Raw genomic sequence first — 19,595 nt, forward strand, 5'->3', positions numbered from 1 at the left:
AAGGCATGTGGTAAAAATGTGCAAAAGGGTTTGCTGAGACTTTTAAAGATGCTTCCTTGGCCCAAAGTCTGTTTAGTATTGGTTTTTATCCCTCCCCCCCCCAAAAAAAGGTTTGCTTTTCCAAATGCATGTGGTAAGTGTGCAAAGGAGTGTGCAAAGCATATAAAGCTCTTATTGTTTTTTTCTTTTAAGACAAAAGATGTTAATGTATGAGTTGTTTTTTCTAAACTAAAGCCTCAGTATTCAGGTTGAATTGCCGTGTTGGCACTTGGTGATAAATAAGTGCGTTTTGGGTTTCAGTTTGGCACTCGGTCTCTAAAAGGTTCTCCATCACTGCTGTAGACTGCCAAAAAGACAAATAGATTCTAGATCAAATCAAGCCTGAACTCTCTGTAGAAGCTAGAATGACTAAACGGAGGCTATTATTCTTTGGTCACATTATGAAAAGACGAGTCACTGGAAAAGACAGTAATGCTAGGAAAAGTTGAAGGCAGCAGGAAAAGAGGAAGACCCAACATGCGATGGATTGACTATATAAAGGAAGCCGCTGCCCTCAGTTTGCAAGACCTGAGCAAGGCTGTTAATGATAGGACATTTTGGAGAACATTAATTCATGGGGTTGCCATGAGTTGGAAGTGACTTGACGGCAATTAACACAAATAAGGGCTATGTACACAGAACATTCTGTAACAGCATAGCAGCTAAGTCAGCTCAGAGGTCTCCATAATGCTTTTTTTCTTATTTGCCACCGCCTTGGCTGTAAACCTTCATCCTTCCTTGACCATTAACTTCTGTTTTCTGTATGTCCTTGTTTTTATATGTGTAAGAAATGCTAAAAATTTTGGTGGAAGTTTCAAGTCTGCCTTGAAGGCAATACCAGCTATGTGGAGCCTTGAGAAGGGAGTGAACTTGCATGTTCAGAAGTCCATTTATTACATCACTTGTTCCAGGGCTGATACTGAAAACGAATCTGGGATCACTCCAGTAAACTCTGGCTTCAGTGAAGTTCTGCATTGAAGCTTGAGCCTCTTCCCCATTCCTATCCCAACTATCATGGGGTTGGAACAGCTCAGCTAGTAGTTAAGGTGGAGCTCACAGGCTAATAATAATTGCTAGACAGTTGATATTTATTGTGAATGTAAAAGATACATCATTGTGCTGAGGGGGAGCATTTTACACATCAAGCTTCAGTATAATAAAAGTTATATGATGGGAATTTGAGGCTTTGGCATATGAATAGAAAGTAGATTAGAAATAGGATAGAGATAATGAGGTAAAGCAGCAAAAGCCACACTTTGGCCTCTGAAGCAGAAAACTTTATTTTTGTCATGTATCACTTCTCTATTTTAATGACACAAAGTACATCCCTACTGATTTACAAATTGTATCTTAGATCTTTTGATTACATGTGAAGCACAGTTTGATCAAACCAGTGCAGAAAATTTGAATATCTGGTTCAGAGCCCTGGAATTCCTCTTGAGAAATTCAAAAGGCTAGCGTATAAATGAAAATAAATTCTAAGCAATTAGAAATTTCTTCTTTGCTTGAAACAGAGCTTATCTTCCTCCTTGATTAGCTAGCAAGACAATCAACCTGTACAATTCAGTGCTAAACTACATGTTATGTGGGAGATCCATGATTGGATATCCTAAAGCAGGGGTGTCAAGCATAAGGCCTGAGGGCCGAATCCAGCCCCTTGAGAGTTCTTATCCAGCCCGCAAGCCAACCAAGGCAGCCCCCCCCCCATTCTCAATCTGGGCCAGTGAGGCATGGCCTGGCCCAACCAAGTGATATTTGTGTCTTATCCGGCCTTTGTAACAATTGAGTTCAACACCCGTCCTAAAGTTTTCTTTAAAAAGCAGCAACAGTCCTTCCTAACTGGGTTGGAACCATAGTGCTAGGGGGAGACTAATCTTTATCCACCTTTCAGCCTACTTTCCCCTTAGAATTCACCCCCTCCAAGCTGCTGTTAGTACAGTAGGTGGGGAAGGAAGAGTACGATAAACCCTCCCCACCGTGCTGTAGCCCTGATCCTTATCCACTCCCGATAGATGTTTTCATTGTTAAAGATAATGTCAGATCTGATCACAGATTCCTCATATAACATGTGGTTCGGCTTTATGACACAATGTAATAACGAAGTTCGGCTCTACATAACCTAATAAAGGGAGAAAAGTTCCATCAGCGTATGATTCCCTTTTCCCCTTGATAGTGGTGAGCTAATTAACTAGTTCTGCTGTCGCCTGAACCCAGAAAATGGTAGCCTGCAGAAGAAATAAATGATTTGCCTGCCTTATGCAAAAGGAAGAGGGATCTAATGAGCCATATGTTCTTTCAAGACCACCAAATATTGATTTGCATTACCTCTAAACCAAGCCTGGATTAACTTGGTCTTTTTTGGAAGGCAATGCTCAGTCTACACATGCCAGAAGCAGACAGGATCTGCCTCATTCACATGTAAGTCTTTTGTGGGGGGCTGGTTTTAAACAGGTGGGGTGGGGCATATGGGTAAGGGGCACCCTCACCTACAACCTGCAGAATGCACCCCTAGCTCCCTAGTCTTGGACTCTTTTCTCCAAGCCAATATTGAAACCCAGATGGGGAAACAGGAGTTTAGGCACTGGACTACATGGAGTTCAGCTATAGAAACAGCGGGGAGGGTTCAGCTCCTTTCACCCACATGCGATCCTTTGTCACTTAAAAATGGGCACCTTCATCTCCTTTGAGAATGGTTGGGGCACCTCTTGTTTTTATCAAACTGATCTGCTACCATCTTATATAGATTGAGTCATTGAGTTTAATCAGTGCTTGGATAGTGATAGACAGTAATGGGATGAAAGAACAATCCACATTATTGGGGGTAAGTCAGGAATGGATGGGGGGCAGACTGTTGCGGAGGGCGGGGACTTATAGAATCTGATGGGAATTCTGAACAGTTCTGTATCTGGCATGGCTGATTATCCAGGTTCTGGCAATGTGTTTATCTGAATGCATTAAAAATACAATTTTTGTACTCTTTATGGAAACATCTATTATATTATTTGTACTTTTCATATTTAATTCTAGAATGAGGTTAGCATTGGTTTATTCATGATTTGCAACTTGTGACACTGCTGCTATCAGGCACACAATGAACAATTGTACAGTATTATGTCATACAATTTTAGAAGTAGCCCAACAATAAATTTTGCATTCGGTTACAATGCTGCTTAAGAAGCTCCCCCTTCCTAAATACCAATAAAATATTGTGGCTAACTTGTTAATCCCTCACTTCTTAATGTTGCTATAATTTAATTTAGCAACATTAGGAAAAAATAGGAATCTCTCCACAAAAATCTCTGTATAACATATTACATTTGGTTTTTTCCCAGTTGACGAAACTAAATCAGATTCCTTAAGCAGAACCAGTTTAACAAGAGGTACAACCGAGTTGTCTTTTAAGAGGGAACATCTGACTGAATTGGAGGAATTTAGCAGGAGCTCGGACTCAGGTGTAAAGGTACATAGGCTGTTTGTTGCTGTTGCAATAGCTAACTTACTTGAAGAGATTTTAGAGGTTTCAATAAATCCGTGTATCACTGGGATTCATTAGGAAGACAGTTGTAAACCCTTGTCAGAATTTAATCTAGAGTGGTTCCTTAATTTCTGCTTCAAGTGAGTGTGTGTGTAGGGGGTGGCTACACTGCCGCTATAAACTTTAATCTGTAAATCAGAATTAAACAGAGCAAGGAAATTAGAAGGTTAATAAGAGCATATACTAATTCCCTAACTAACTGCAGTTCAGCAATGCAGGGACCTGTGATAGGAGGCGATGGAATCTCCTTCTTCGTTTGTGTTGCATTAGAGTTCCATGCTTTAGTTGGCATTCCTTCATGCGTAGAACATCCTGCATTAAAGAGATGGACTAGAAATAAATGATAGACAAAATAAATTACTCCTCCTGAAAGTTGTGTGTGCCAGCAGCTACTAGAAAATAGCTGTTTTCACAAGCTGCTTTTATCTACTTGCTTCTGCCATCAGCCTTCCCTGAGCTGCATGTAAATAGTATACAGAGTTGCTGTCTAAATCAGAGAGTGGAGACTCAGTAATAGAAGTTACTAAAGTTGTCTTTTATTGACTTGAAAATATCTTAATAGTTGAAAAAAAATCAATTCAATATGCCAGTCTGAACAATCTGCTAATTTTGTGGCTTTCCAAAACAGTTTCTGTTTTTCCCGTTTCATGTGAAAGACTCAAAAGCAATGTAAAACATGATAAGCAAAGGGTTGGTTTCACTAATTTATCTGGATACTAATTTATCATTGGGTGAGTATAACATGATATGTACTTCTTCCTTAAACACCAAATGAAAGATCACCTGAATTAAGTATCTTATCTGTATTACTTGAGTATGCCCGTATTGCGTATTGTGCCCTATGTGTCCCATGCCTTTGCTGCTTAAAGGGTTTCTTGACTAGGTGAGGTCATAAATAGGCCCAAAGTTGTTAGTTTTTTCTAGTTTACTGTTTTCCTTCTAGTTTACTGTTTTCCTTCTCAATCTGTGAGTGTTAACAGTACTTTGGCAATTCTTAACCGATTCATGTATAAAAGTAGTACAGGAGGGGGAAAGCCTAATTTAATGTTTACTCTTAGTAAAGTTATTATATGTTAGAGTAACTTCACACTACAGGGAATGTGCTGAAAATAAGTTACACAATGAACAGAACTGGTATAAGTGGTGAGATTGTTATCATATGGAAATTCATTCTGGTTTATTTTTAACTGAATTCTAACCTTCACTTTACAGTACAAATTTTCAGAAGAAATGGCTGCTATAAAAGAAAAAGCAGATACTCCGGAAACTGAGAAAATGTATGTATTCTCTCAAGTAATAATGCTTAAGTAGACTTATTTGCACGCAAAGAACAACTTTTTCTACCCAGACCTCCTTGTCAGTTGTCTTTGTTCTTAATGTCAGTGAATAGGAACTCTTTACAGCCTGTATAGTTTTCTAATATCACTTATAATATTTGATCAGTTTTTATATTTCAGTACCATGACCACTAACACCCAGAACACTCTGCTGTTTCTTAAAAAATAATTATTAAAGAGATGTATGTGAGAGGACTATGGTAGTTCACCCATCTGGCCACCTCTGTGCATCTCTTTGTCAGCCTCCTGTTGCCAGTCATCAAAAGCTCAATGCCCTAACTATTTTGATAGAAGAATAAATGTAGCACAGCAGCCCCTTTCATTGCAGTGGTGCAGCTCAGGTGTCTCCAGTATGATGCTGGTGGGCACTGTGGCATCCACCAAGTGTGTTTAGAAAGTGGGTGGGGCTTTTGCCCAGCAGGATTTCTGATTGGCTGTGCAGATTTTTAAAAAGTTGCTTCACCAGCAGTTTCTACCACAGCACAAGGATCTTCACCACATGACTGTGTGTGCATGCAAGAAAAATATTTTTTCAACAATATGATAATTTTAAAAGGCATCTTGTTTAACACGTCAAGCAGAATCTCTGTTTAAGAGTTATTATTAGGGTTATACATAACTTCACTCTGCATTCTGTGGTTGGTTCCTTCCTGCGGCAGAATTCCAAAGGTACCTACAGGCTCAAAAAAGCTGGGGACCCCTGGTATAGCATGTCAGACTAACAGTGCCTTCCTAAGGAGAGTTACGTCTAAGCCCATTCATTTCAATGGGTTTAAGCTGGACCAGAGAGCCTCAGCAGTATCCACCTGCCCTTGGGGGACTTTTGATCCAGAGGGCTGTAATCCAGTCGCTGTGGATTATTGCATGGGAAACAGACCAATGAGCCTTGTAGATGGAAGTGTGTCATCTTCACTTTAACAGATATCCCATTACCTTCAGTGCAGACCACAGTTCACATGCTTGGGCATGCACAATATTCAAACATTTTGTATCGTGGAAAGGTCTTCGACCTTAGACCCAAATGGAGAAGTGTTTGCAGATGGGGAGTGCAGGAAGGGAAGCTTTTTGCTTACGCTGCCCTTCAGATATGCTCATGCTTACCATTTCACACAACCGAGATTCTACCACACAGGTTGTGCTGCAGTGTAATCTGTCATTTTTTTCAACATATTTTTTGCATAGAAAGTGTGGAGTTGGTAAGAACGGCTGATCGGCATAGTAGGTAACTAGATATTGTAGTTAAAGTAATAGTTTCATACTAAGACAAGCATAAAAGAATACAGGCATACCTCGGAGATACTGTGGGTTTAGTTCCCACACTATATAAAGCGAATATCGCAATAAAGCAAGTCAAACACGGTTTTTGTTTCCCAGAGCATATAAAAATTATGTTTACATTACACTGTAGTCTATTAAGTGTACAATAGCGTTATGTCTTTAAAAACGTACATACCTTAATTAAAAAATACTTTATTGCTAAAAATGTGACAGACACAAAGTGAGCACATGCTGTTGGAAAAATGGTGCAGATAGACTTGCTCAAAGCAAGTTTGACACAAACCTTCCATTTGCAAAAAAAAAACAGTATCTGCAAGGTGCAATAAAGCAAGTTATGCCTGTAATTCTAGAAATGACACCAGTAGCCTCCAGTACATCTGACTCAAGAAGGTTACCTGTTGACTCCACCTCTTCGGTCAAGTGAAGAGATGCTTGGGCCTCTGATCTTGTTGCTTAGAAGAGGCCAGAGGAAATTGTCAAAGTGCAGTGGTAGATCCTTAGGTTCGCAGCTTCAACATCCCAGGTTTATCAAGGACAACTGGGAGAAACTCCAGCCCAAAACATTAAAGTTTATCAGTAGCTGACAGTGGTCCAAACCCCTCTTCGCTGAGGGAAAGGTGATTGGTTAGCGAAAATATAATGCCCTGCAGATTTGTGACTATTGAATATAAAGTTCTTGCATCACTAATTACTTGAATATTTTTTGTCTGCATGAAATTTAGTGAGAATACTGAACACCAGCATGCAAGCCTTGATCAAAAACTAGAGTTGCCGCTTCTTCCTGTGAAAGCAGTTCCTCCTCAATGGCAAGGCACAGTAGCAAAGCCGTGGTTGAATGGTATGGTATTATATTATTCCATAATAGCCCAACATTTAGCTTGCTGTATTGATACATTTTGTTGCTCATGTAAAGAACAGTTCAGGAGTCATCGCCCTTTTACCATCAGGAATAAGCTGTGGGTTGGTGTGCCCCCCTTCTCTTCCTCTAATGTACTTCAGTTCATGGTTCATAGTAGCCATAGTTGGCCATGATGCCCAAGACCAGAATGGAAAGCTGACTGGCAGGAATCATAAGCCTTGTGCAGATGGCCCGTCCACGTGTTGACTTACCGTGCAAGGAGCGAGAGGAAGCACAAGTGTGCCAGCCCTGCCTTCATAAGACCGCCGTGCCTTCCGCACAGTGCAAATGTGTGGAGGAAGTGCCATATATAAGCACTCTCCCTCCCGTGATCAGCAGAGCTCAGAAAGCAACATTGCTGATTGTGGGAAGGGCATACGCACGGGCACTTCCTCCACACATTTGCACCGTGCAGAACTTGAGGCGGGGCCAGGGCCAGCACGCTTGTGACTGCTCTCCTTCCCTGCACAGTGAGTCAACATGCAGACGGGCTATAGTTTGCCTGTTTCAGATATCACAACAAACTAAGACCACTGTGGACCAAAAAAAAGAATCAATTTGTTTTTGTTTTGCTGTCAAGTCGCAGCTGACTTATGGCAACCCTGTAGGGTTTTCAAGGCACCTTTAAAAGTGGCCTGTCTCCATGTCACAGCCCTGGTATTCCTTGGAGGTCTCCCATCCAAGTACTAGCCAGGGCTGGCCCTGCTTAGTTTCTGAGATCTGACAAGATCACGCTAGCCTGGGGCTATTCCGGTCAGGGCCATTTGTATTTGAGGCGATGGAAATGTGAGCCCACAGCAGATTGTCAGGTAGACAAAGTATTATTGGCTGTAACATCTGAACTGGGCCAAAGAGTGAGTTTTAACATGGTCAGAAAAGTGAAATACAAGTGACAAACCAGTCCATTCCACTCCTCAGCCTAGTTTTTTGCCCCTAGTTCTATATTTTGCATTCAGATCTGAAGGTTCTTTCATGGTGTAGTGGTTAACAGCGGTGGAGCGGTGGACTCTGATCTGGAGAACCGGGTTTGATTCCCCACTCCTCCACATGAGCGGCGGAGGCTAATCTGGTTGTTTCCCCACTCCTACACACGAAGCCAGCTGGGTGACCTTGGGCAAGTTACAGCTCTGTTAGAGCTCTCTCAGCCCCACCTCCTCACTGGGTGTCTATTGTGGGGAAGGGAAGGTGATTGTAAGCCGGTTTGAGTCTCCCTTAAGTGGTAGAGAAAGTTGGCATATAAAAAATATCTCTTCTTCTTTTTCTTCTTCTATAGTTGTGCCTGAGTTCAGGACTTGCTGTAACTAGTCTGAATTCAGCTGGTTGGGAATTATAATTTCCTTTGCGTTGAGTGGAAATGTCAGTTTGACTAAGATACTACGCAGGATAAACTATATTCTTAGCTTTCAACTAGCTAAATGCATCACTGAATAGATACAATAAATATATAAGACTGGATATGTTGCATATATTATTAGGATTATCGCTGCTGAGCCAGAGCCATTCAGCTAATTTAATGGGCCAAGGGATTTGAATTCAGATTTATGAATGGAAGACCCTCCTCCAAGGTTTTTGAAACAAAAGAGGGTTTCAACAGCAGTATTATACAGCATGTGGCTCTGCTTTTTTTAAAAGAAAAAACAATCTACTAAGAATGTACAACTCCCCAGGCTGAAAACCTAAGTGGCTTTTAGGATCCCGGTTACTGAATTTTTATTTCTGCAAAGTTCTGTTTCCTGGTCAGACAACGCCTTGAAGAAAGGTATTCACGCACACACTTAGTGTAGCTTTCTTTGAAATAAATAGCAAAACTCCCATAGTTTTTGTATTGTTCCTTAGGTAGCTTGATACATAGAGCTCTACATTGTAAGTCTAATTTGCTGAGTTCCAGATCATGGTAATTTGTGTTAATAGTGTTTGCTCTGCAGTGAACTTTGAAATCCTCACAAGCTCTCAGGTCAGATTACTACTGATTAAATTACCAAAGCTACTGTTTATACCTTGTCATATTTCTAAGACTTCTGAAATTGTAGAACTCCATGGTTAGTGTAGACTTCCTGTAGGGGAGGGGCTGTGGCTCAGTGGTAGAGCATCTGCTTGGCATGCAGAAGGACCCAGGTTCAATCCCCGGCATCTCCAGTCACAGGGACTAGGCAAGCAGGTGATGTGAAAGGCCTCTGCCTAAGACCCTGGAGAGCCGCTTCTGGTCTGAGTAGACAATACTGACTTTGATGGACCAAGGGTCTAATTCAGTAGACGGCAGCTTCATGTGTTCCTTCCAGACTTGGGTATTCACCTGATTAACATAGAAGTATTGCATCTAGGTTTAGAGGGTTCTGTGAAAACATGTGGCTGTCAAACAGCAAGCTTACAGGTACTATGCTACAAGGGGCACTGTTGCTGTATTTGACACCAGCAAAAACCTTTTCCTTGAACATATTTTTGTAGCTATTCTTCTCCCTTTCACATGTTTTTATATTTGCTTTGTGACTGGTGCCTTTCTGCTTTCTGCTAAGTACTTTTTTCTAGTCATATTTTTGTGTAAAAAATAAAATGTGTACCCTGCATGGAGTGTACTAATGTGACAAAATATACATATTTTGTACAAATTTTATTTTTTACCCAAATGTAGGACACGTATAGAAAAAATGATGAAATGATTGTGTGTGTAAGGTAGACACACACTCCTGTGCTTGTGTGACACCACTGTAGGAGATTCACTTGTATTAAGTGTCCCTTAGCCACCATTATTTTGAGAAGGGCACATTTTGCTTTCCTGTTTACTGTTGGTTGCATTCTTTAGAATCTTGATAATGTCATCACTTATTTCTAAAGGTTTTTTTATTGGTTATGGTGATTGAAGAGTTTAAAACTTCAGTAAGACAGAAATTGAAAACAAATTGTCAATTCAGCTCTGTAAAAAGAGCAAAGAAAATAAAAAAAAATAACTCTTGTAACAAAGTAATAAATTTGGAATATGTAATTGTGCCATATAGCCATTTTATTCAGCAGGGTATATATCTTAGATTTCAGATTCTCCTGGAAAGGTCCTCGTATGCCTTCCGCATATCCCAACAGTTGTGGAGCTTTGAACATAGAGAAGAATACAGAAGTAAGTCCTAAATGCATAAATGGTTATGCCAAAAACTTCTGTTGCATCTAAGCATTTCAAATTTTAACAAATATTTAGCTTGCTGAACAATTTTAGACAGTTAAATACAATTAACTTGATACAGTATCTCTGTTAATGTGTTATTCCCCCCCCCCCCCCAGGTCCAGTGACCTTGCTTTGTTCTCTCATTTAAAAAAATATATTTCTGGTTATTGGGAAAGAGTTGGGTCAGGTCCATATCCCCCAGACCTATTTATCTCTTATCTAGTTAGGCCCCAAGTTGGACATAAATACCCTATGAATTCAGTATAAAACTATTGCAACAAATCAGAGTAGTACACTAAACATTCTTGTTCATTCTCCCCCTCCCCATATGTAGTCTGACAAATAGGTCAACGTCAGTCTCAGAAATTGTTAGGCTATAGGTATAGTTGTAGAATCAGGAGGACAGTTAGGATAGTACGGTCAGCACCTTCTCTTGTCAAGTGTCTTTGTCTTGTCTCCAGATTGCTACTCAGGGCAGTGGTTGGCAAACTGCGGCTCTCGAGCCGCATGCGGCTCTTTGGCCCCTTGCGTGCGGCTCTCTGTCGGGTGACGGGAGAGGCGGTGGCGGCTGTCGTTGCCTCCGCCGGGCAAATGAACTGAGCCTCTCCTCCTGCCGCTGCTGCTCACCCGCTCTGGCCCAGAGAGACGCTCGCCGCCGCTGCCCTCTCTCCCCCCCCCCTCAGCACCACTCAATCCCCTCAGGTGGGCCTGGGCAGAGCGGGCGGGCGTCCACGCATGCGCGAGGAGAGAGGCACGGGGACCCGTCACCTGACCGACCGGTCACACCCCCGCGCGTGCCTGAGCCTTGCGAGGCCGCCGCACCACCACCACCGACGACAACCACTTCTCCCCTTTCTGGCCGTCAAGGCTCCGGGGTGAGAGAATGGAGAAAGCCGGGGTAAGGGGGGTGGGTGGGCTACGAGGAGGAGGAGGCCGCCGCCTGGATCCAGATCCCCGGGCCCTTAAACAAGTGGAGGAGAGGTGGGGAAGTGGCCCTGCTTACTTGGGGGTGGGGGAAGGAGCTGGGCGGCTCGGGGGGGTCGTAATCCTCTGCAAAGGATCATCCCCCTCCCCCGCCAACATCTGGCATTTGGGAAGGGGGGGCCATGGATGCAACCCTTTTTTGGAAATATGAGCTGCGTCTCTACTGAGTAGAAAATTATCCCTATACACATGCATCCTTTCTCTCCCCCCCCCCTTCTCCTTCCCCATTTTCCTTGCAGGTTTTATTTTACGCCGTCGTCACCGTGCATGACGCTGTTTTGGAAGTAATGCACTCTTTTCTTCCCCCCCTCCCCCCCAAAAAAAGGACTGGTCTCTGCCCTGAGGAGCTTGCAGTGTAAAGTTTAAAGCGCAAGGAAGAAGGGGGGGAAATAGAGGGGGTGAGGGCAGCTGTGGCCATTTAGAGGTGGAGGTGAATTCCTTTCCACCAGCCTTTTTCCCCCCTCCCTGGGGAGGGGGTGGTAGTGTGAGAGAGGGGCTTCAAAAGCAGGCAATGGCTGAGAATCAGCATTGTCATTTAAAAGCTGGGAACTCAGTGGTTGGTGGTTTTCTTTTTAAAACCTGTCAACATAAAAGACTCCTATGCTTCAGAGTGCTTTAATTAAGACTTAAAACTTGAATTAAAGTTTATTAAGTTAATAAACAGTGTACCTACCTATATAGTTGAAGAAATTTGGCTCTCAAAAGAAATCTCAATCGTTGTACTGTTGATATTTGGCTCTGTTGACTTATGAGTTTGCCGACCAGTCATAGGGTAATATTTTCCTTCTCAGAAGTTCCACTCTCACTCTTGCTCTCTTTCTCAGCTAGTCATGTAGTTAGGGCCCTATCTCTTTCCTCTTCACGATCAAATATGTTAGTTCCTGTATAAACCTTTATCTACACTTTAATCAGGTTGTGCACCTTTGCTGTGTTAATTGCTCTGCCAACAACAGTATCGTTTGCTGAGGGAGAAGTAGTTTTAATGTTGCAGTTGAAATGATGGACACTGAATAGTAATAGAATGTTGCTTAAGGAAGAAACCAAAATGGCAATGATTAAAAGTTCAATTCTGTCACCCCCCTCCCCCAATATTTTCAAGGTCATTTGGGTATAGGTCCTAGTTCTCTTAAGATGATATTCATGCAAAGCAGTGGCTTGAATTCACTGGAGGATCTCTGCGAATGGATTAGAGGTGATTTTCACAGATTCCCCCTTCCTGCAGACCTCCAGCTCACCTGACTCCCTGGAGCAGCATTTCAGGGTGAACTTTGGGCTGCAGTGGGATGGTGAGGTGAGAAAGTCAACAGCTTCCATCTGTGGAGATTTACCACGGAATCTAAGCCATTGTGTCACCAACTCCAAAGAGTTCAGACAGACATGCATGGCTCTTACTTTATTTATCTTCCCAACAAAACTATGAGATAGGTTAGGCTGGGAAAGTTGACTGGCCCAAGGTCACTCATAGATCAGTCAGATCCTAGGCTGCCACTCTACTACACTGTGGGTCCATACCTCACTGCAGATACCTGCAACATGAAGAAAAGGAATTGTTTTTCAAATAAAAATTCTGAGCAAAACCTGATTGAATTGTTCTGTTGTGTTGCAGACTTATTTTGGGCTGATTCTACCCCGTGGGTATTGCCGGTCACATTTCAATACATTGAATGGCTGTAGGAGACCAAAGTGCTGGTATGCACATGTTCCAGAACCTGGGGATTCAAAGGTAAAAGCATTATTGAGAGAAGGGGGAAAAATCAGTGTTTTGTTCTTCATACAAAATACTTCCTTCCACTGGGAGAGTGGTAGCAAGGCAGAGGACAAATTAAAAGGCACAAGATGATAGGCCAGGATCCAAACTTCATTAACTGTGTAGCATTCAGTGAATTAATCTGAGAAATCTTCAGGTTCAACATACAAAATGTGGCTTGTTCTCTCCTTCCAAGCCAGGATTCTAAAGGAAGAGAACAAACCATAGTTTGTCAGAAAAAAAATGACACAGTAGTTTGCCATAGAAGTATTTACTTTTCTGAACCACATGCAAAGGGAGTGGTTAGGAAGGAGAGAGGCAGCACATGAGACCTAGGATGCCCTAGGCTTGTTCATATAATAACAAACTATGGTGGTAATGGCATCTAGGCCATGTGTCAGGCAAGCCACAATTTAGGGCTGCTTGCTCCACCTGATCAGCATTCCAGAGGCTAGGTGCAGTGACCTTCAACTAGCTATGGTTTGTCAATTCAGATATTATACCAAACCATATTTAATCTTCCTTAACCATGGTTTAGCAGGATTCCTGCATTGAGCTTTGTTCTTTAATATATGTATTTCCAAAAGAGGCAAGCAGCTGTAATAGGAGGTGAGAGTGGACAGTGGATAAAGCGCTAAGCTTGAATGTGGGAGCGCCAAGTCGAGAACTTCAATGGTGGTAAAATTGGCATTAGAAAAACAAATCATTATACTTCATCGTGATCGACATCAGAAGATTATGATAATGGAAAGTATTTCAGCTGCACGCTAGTAGAAATGATTTATTCTTTACACCTACTAATAGAAGTACCTATGTGGAAGTCACTAATATATATCTGATTTTCAGCCCAGCTACATCTGTGGATATGTAAACCCACAGATCAGGGCTACACACAGAAGAAGCAGATATTTCTACAAACTTAAGGGACCACCCAGGTTGGCAGAAAAATCTGCAAACATTAAAAAAGGAGGGAGGGTGAAAAACCCCCCCCCCATGTGTCTGTCAGCCTGCCATCATTTGCAGAGGCTGTTTGTGGGAGATGGTAGAGGGGAGATGAAGACCTTGTGAGTGGCTGGGGGAAAGTGAAAACTACCACCGCTTTGTTGAGTGGTGGGGAGGGAGACTGGCAGGCCAGCATAGTGGGGGTGGATGGGCAAAAGAGCAAGTGACTTTCCCCTCCCATGTGAGTGGGCAAGCAAGTGAAGGGGGGAAGGATGGAATTCCCCCCTGTAGCCACCACCAGAGCCTTGGTTACTCACCGTGAAGGCTTCTGCTCTGGGATACGGAGGCCATCTTAAGAGTGGGGTGTTTCCTCTTCCTTTAGTTCCGGGAGGCAGGACCTAAAATTTTTTTTTTAAGTGCCTATCTCTGGAGGAAACGCCCCCGCCCTTTTCAGTCAAAAAACTTTCCGAGCAAGGAGCATAACGGTTAAACATAGAAAATAAGTAAGGAACAGTAGAAAGACAAGGTAGTAATGCTTAAGATAACTGTAACCTTTTGAAAACTATAACCCTGATAATTAAAAACACTTTAGATCTGTGTTACATTATTTCAATGAGCCAAATTATTTACAGAGAACCAAATTTGTGCAGCATCCTCCTGAATTTACTTAGACGTCTGGGCGGGCAAGATGGCCTCCTTATCCCAGAGCAGAAGAAGCCTTCATGGTGAGTAACCAAGGTTCTTTCTCGCTCTGGGAGAGAAGGCCATCTTAAGAGTGGGACTTAAAAGAGCTGTCCCTGCCCTGGTGGGATCAGACGTCTTGGAGAACGCTTTGAAGGACCTGCCTGCCAAAGGCGGCATCAGCTGAGGCATACAGGTTAAGTTTGTAATGCCTCACAAATGTAGAAATTGAGGACCATGTGGCGGCCTTACAAATCTCCTCTATAGGAGCTCTGTGGTCGAAGGCTGCTAACGTGGCAGCACTTCTGACTGAGTGGGCCGTCAGGCCAGAAGGTACTGGATTTTTTGTCGCTTTGTATGCCTGAGTGATACACTGAGTGGTAGTACGACTAATTGAGGTGCGAGACATGGGCTTACCCTTGTTGGGTGCTGTAATATTGATAAAGAGTGCATCAGATACTCTAATGTGCTCTGTGTGGGTAATATATGTTCGAAGGGCTCGTCGGAGATCTAAGGTATGCCAGATTTTCTCTTGCGGGGCTCTAGGATTTGGACAGAACGAGGGGAGGACGATGTCCTGGTTTCTATGAAAATTGGAGTTAACTTTAGGGATAAAGGAAGGGTCAGGAGCAAGAACCACCTTATCCTTGTGGAATGTGCAAAGACCCAGTCTGATGGACAGAGCTCCTATCTCTGAGACTCGTCTGGCTGAAGTTACTGCCGTTAGAAAAAGCGTCTTCATTCTTCGGTAGTTTAAGGTGGCATGCTTCAGAGGTTCAAAGGGAGGTCGCGTAAGGGCTGTTAAGATAGTGTGTAAACTCCAGGTAGGGAATCTGTGTCTAACTGGAGGAGAGGTCAAGGTAAGTCCCTTTAGAAAGGCCTTAATATGAGGATGTTTTGTCAAAGTATAACCTGAAAGCTTTGGGACAATAGTAGCAATTGCCACTAGTTGTCGGAACTAGAGGAAGAGGAAACACCCCACTCTTAAGATGGCCTCCTCTCCCAGAGCGAGAAACTCCCCTTCCCACTGTGAGGCAATTCTGTATGTGTGTGTGTGGGGGGGGGGGGGTGAAGGCAGGAGAGGGAAGAAGAAGAGTTGGTTTTTATAGGCTGACTTTCTCTGCCACTTAAGGGAGAATCAAATCAGCTTACAATCACCTTCCCTTTCCCTCCCCACAACCGACACCCTGTGAGATAGGTGGGACTGAGAGAGCTCTAAGAGAGCTGTGACTAGCCCAAGGTCACCCAGCTGGCTTCATGTGGAGGAGTGGGAAAACCACCCCAGTTCACCAGTTTAGCGTCCGCTGTTCATGTGGAGGAGCAGGGAATCAAACCTGGTTCTCCAGATTAAAGGATGACTGGGAGGCTTGGGAGCAGTCCCCTGCCGAGGTGGGTGGGCACCGCTGGGGAAGTGGGGCAGGCAGAGCGTGATGGTGGGAGTTAGGCAAGTGAGCGAGCGAGCAGGGGCCCCCAGCCAGGGATCCTCATCCACTGCAAGTTGATTGTGGGTTCCCTGCTTATTTGTATATAATAATGAACACAACTGTTTCTTCAGAAAACACGAGGGGTGCGTGTGTGGATCTGTTGCTTGATCAACTGCGGCATTCCCTTTGATTGCTAGGTAGCCTATATATTGATGTGGAGTAATATGAAACTGGAATCAGTGAGTTTAAAATTGTTTGTATTGTAAGAACACCCTCCTATGTTGTAGAAGCTTGTAGTATATTCATTTTTTTTCTTTTCTAGCTCTGCAATGAAATACTTAAGAAATATATAAGTATTGGTGAAATAGTTCTGCTGCAGCGTGCAGGTATGATACAATGCATATATTCACCATTATATAAGCAATAGATTGGGTTTGAGGACTGATGTGCTAATTTGGGGCGATTCCATGTAAAAAAGCTGTATATCACATCTCAAGGCTTACCGTATTTATTTACTTATAGTAAGCCTTTGTTCCTGAGACCCAAGGTGGATTGTGCCAATGAGAATAATACAGGCAGAGCAGTATAATACATTCATTCAACAATGCAATAACATGGGGTTACACGAATAGACGGAATAAGCATATTAAGCACAGTATGCTACAAACAATAGAACCTGCATGAACTCCAATCAGAGCATGGGTAACCGTGGTCAGATCACGCTTCTCAAGGAACTGCCAAAGCTGTTAGAAGGCACTACATGCCACAGAGGAGATCTGGGTCTTGAACTGCAGGCCAGGATCCAATAGTACCCCCAAGCTATGAACCTCTTCCTTCAGGGGGAATGCAACCCCCTCCAGGACAGGCTTTTACTCCTCAGTCCTTGAGCAACTTTGTCATTGACCAGCAGAACATATGACAAACAATACTCCTATTACAAAACTGAGAAACAGTGTAGCGCGTACAACAAGGAAAGCAATGAAAGATGTCTGAAATTTCAGGCATTAATGGTGACCCCCGTCCTCATAAAAAGGCCGTCCCAAACAATTCCATTTTACACATTCTGCAGAATGCTAAAAATGTAGTAGGAGCCTTCCTGATCTCATCGGTCAGGCCGTTCCACTGGGTGGGAGCCACAGCAGAGAACTTACCCGTTTGCAGGGCAGCTCCTTCAGAAGGCTTTGCTCCGGTGAGCAAGCATATGTGGAGAGGTGGTCCTGCAGATACAGGTCCTGCACAGACTCCTTGGATTCAGTAGAAATGTAGCTTTTAAAATTAGTCTCTAAATTTTATCTGAAAACATCTGTTCCAAGGTAGCAAGCAAAGGGACTTGCTTCATTAGAGGCTGCTGGCTAGGCATGTTGGAACTTGTAGCACTTATTGAGCCTGGCATGTATATTCCAAAGAGAGGGGGAGAGACATTGTGGGGAGGGGAAGGGAAGGTGGTTGTAAGCCGGTTTGATTCTTCCTTAAGTGGTAGAGAAAGTCGGCATAGAAAAACCAACTTTTTTTTTCTTCTAAAATATCTGGGTAGCTGTTCTACCATAGAGAAAACTGGTGATTGTTTTCCTATTGTAAGTTCTTAAAGTTAATTGTGTTTGTGAGCATATTTGACTAGTATTTTATTGCTGAAAATTAAAGTCTTATTATAGGCAAAATTTGAGACTAGGAGGCTTAAAGTAATTTGGGGGTGGGAGGGTCAGCAACATGCTAATCACTTCTTGAGGAAAATCTGAACATTGTTCTTCAAAGTAAAGCTTCTATTGACAGGGAAATGGCATTTTCCTAACACCACACACACTTTTTTATTCCATAAATAGTGTTGGGTAGGAAACTCAACTGGTACATATTAAGGCAGGTTTGATGAAGTTCATGACTTATTAACTATTAGCACTTTCCAAATTTAGGTGATGGTATGAACCAATAAATACTAAATTGACATGAGAGGTTGAGATGCTCAGCTTGGGGGTAGGCTAGAATATTCCATTAGGAATGTAAGTATTGTCAGATGAGAAATTTACTAGAAAAGTTGCTGTAATTTTAAATAAAAAACTTGAATCTGATATGGCTGTTTTCTTTTGGTGAACATTGAAATAATGCTTGCTTACAGGCTATAACCAGGACTTGTGGGGGCGGGGATATTGCTGTAAACATTAAAATCCTCTCATACTTAAATTGCTTAATTTTTTTAGTCCAGATATTTACAGAGTACTACAAAGATGTTACTCGTGGGGTGCAGTTGGATTCTCAAATGCTAAATGACTTGCTAATGTCTTTGCTCCGGTACTGTTTGTTGAAAGAATTATTTCATATACTCCAAACCTGCCTACTGATTAAAGTGCTGGTAAGAGATCTTCTGAAACACTTTAAAAGTCCTTCTGACTCAGTATATGGATTTGGTCATGTCTTGGCTACCATAATAAATGCTCACTTCTATTTACTTGGGTATTCAGTTCTGAGCTGTTTATTTAGAAATTGTTCAGGCAACCTTTAAAAATCTGCAAAACTTGAGAGCCAGCATGGTGTAGTGGTTAAGAGTGGCGGTCTCTAATCTGGAGAACCCAGATTGATTCCCCACTCTGCCACATGAGTCCTCTGCTGGATGAACTTGGGCTAGTCACAGTTATCTCAGAACTCTCCAGCCCCACCTACCTCACAAGGTGTCTGTTGTGGCGGGAGGGAGGCGATTGTAAACTGCTTTGTGAGACACCTTATGATAGAGAAAAGTGGGGTATAAAAACCAACTCTTGGTTTTGTGTGTGTGGATGTAACTTCAAACTAGTCAAGATTAAAGGGTGTCTTTACAACATTTCCCTTGATTTCTGTGAAATTGAATAGGGTTTTAAAAATAAGACTCTAGTCTGTTTTGTTGTGGATACATAAAGGAAAAGGCATGCCTCTGCAATAAAAGGGGCTAGATACGTTTTAAAATGAAAGCTGGGTGATGCATGGATTGTTTTATCCAACATCAAAATATAAAAAATATGAAAAACGCCACTGTCTAGAAGAAAGGGGGGATGGCCTCTGCCAGTGGACTGGGGCAGGGAAACCTTTTACAGCTTATGTAAATGTGGTTATTTTCCCCAACTTACTGATGGTTCCCAAATATAGATTATATAGATCCCAGCTATTTGACAGTGGCAGCCACATGACAGGGGTGATTATCAACCCCTGGAACCCTTTTTAAATAAATTTTTGACCTGGTATGTTGGTATTTTAAATTTTGCTAATGAGCTGCTTATATTTCATGTAGTTTAGCTCTGATGTTTAACTTGCTTTTGTTCAGCCTGCCGTAGATGTTCTGATCAAAGTGTTTGAGCATGTGGCTTCCATGAAATTAAAAGAAGTAGTGCCCGAGTTAATTAACATCTCTTCTAAGGTATGACAAATCGTTTGAGACTTTCCTGAAAAGTGGGAAAACTTTCTGCTCCAATATTCTGCTACCTGTGCTAGTATCTCTGTTTCTACTAGTTACCCAAAATGACATTATTGGCTGGTTTCTTTGTCTGTTTGCCTCTTTTGAACCATCCTTTTTTCTTAAGACAAACGGGCAAGGGTGCCTCTGGAAAAAACTAA

At 42.4% G+C, this 19,595-nt stretch overlaps 1 protein-coding gene across 1 annotated transcript in view; it reads left to right on the top strand.

Annotated features, from left to right (window-relative positions):
- TOPAZ1 (testis and ovary specific TOPAZ 1) overlaps positions 1 to 19,595 on the top strand; it is a 56,908-nt gene that overhangs the window by 13,473 nt on the left and 23,840 nt on the right. Inside the window, exons 5-9 of the mRNA XM_056857072.1 lie at positions 3,372 to 3,499; positions 12,832 to 12,948; positions 16,342 to 16,405; positions 18,212 to 18,363; positions 19,306 to 19,398. Coding sequence (XP_056713050.1) covers positions 3,372 to 3,499; positions 12,832 to 12,948; positions 16,342 to 16,405; positions 18,212 to 18,363; positions 19,306 to 19,398 — 554 coding nt within the window. The remainder of the gene's footprint in view (positions 1 to 3,371; positions 3,500 to 12,831; positions 12,949 to 16,341; positions 16,406 to 18,211; positions 18,364 to 19,305; positions 19,399 to 19,595) is intronic.

This window comes from Euleptes europaea, chromosome 11 (genome assembly GCF_029931775.1).
Source record: "Euleptes europaea isolate rEulEur1 chromosome 11, rEulEur1.hap1, whole genome shotgun sequence".
Taxonomy (NCBI): domain Eukaryota; kingdom Metazoa; phylum Chordata; class Lepidosauria; order Squamata; family Sphaerodactylidae; genus Euleptes; species Euleptes europaea.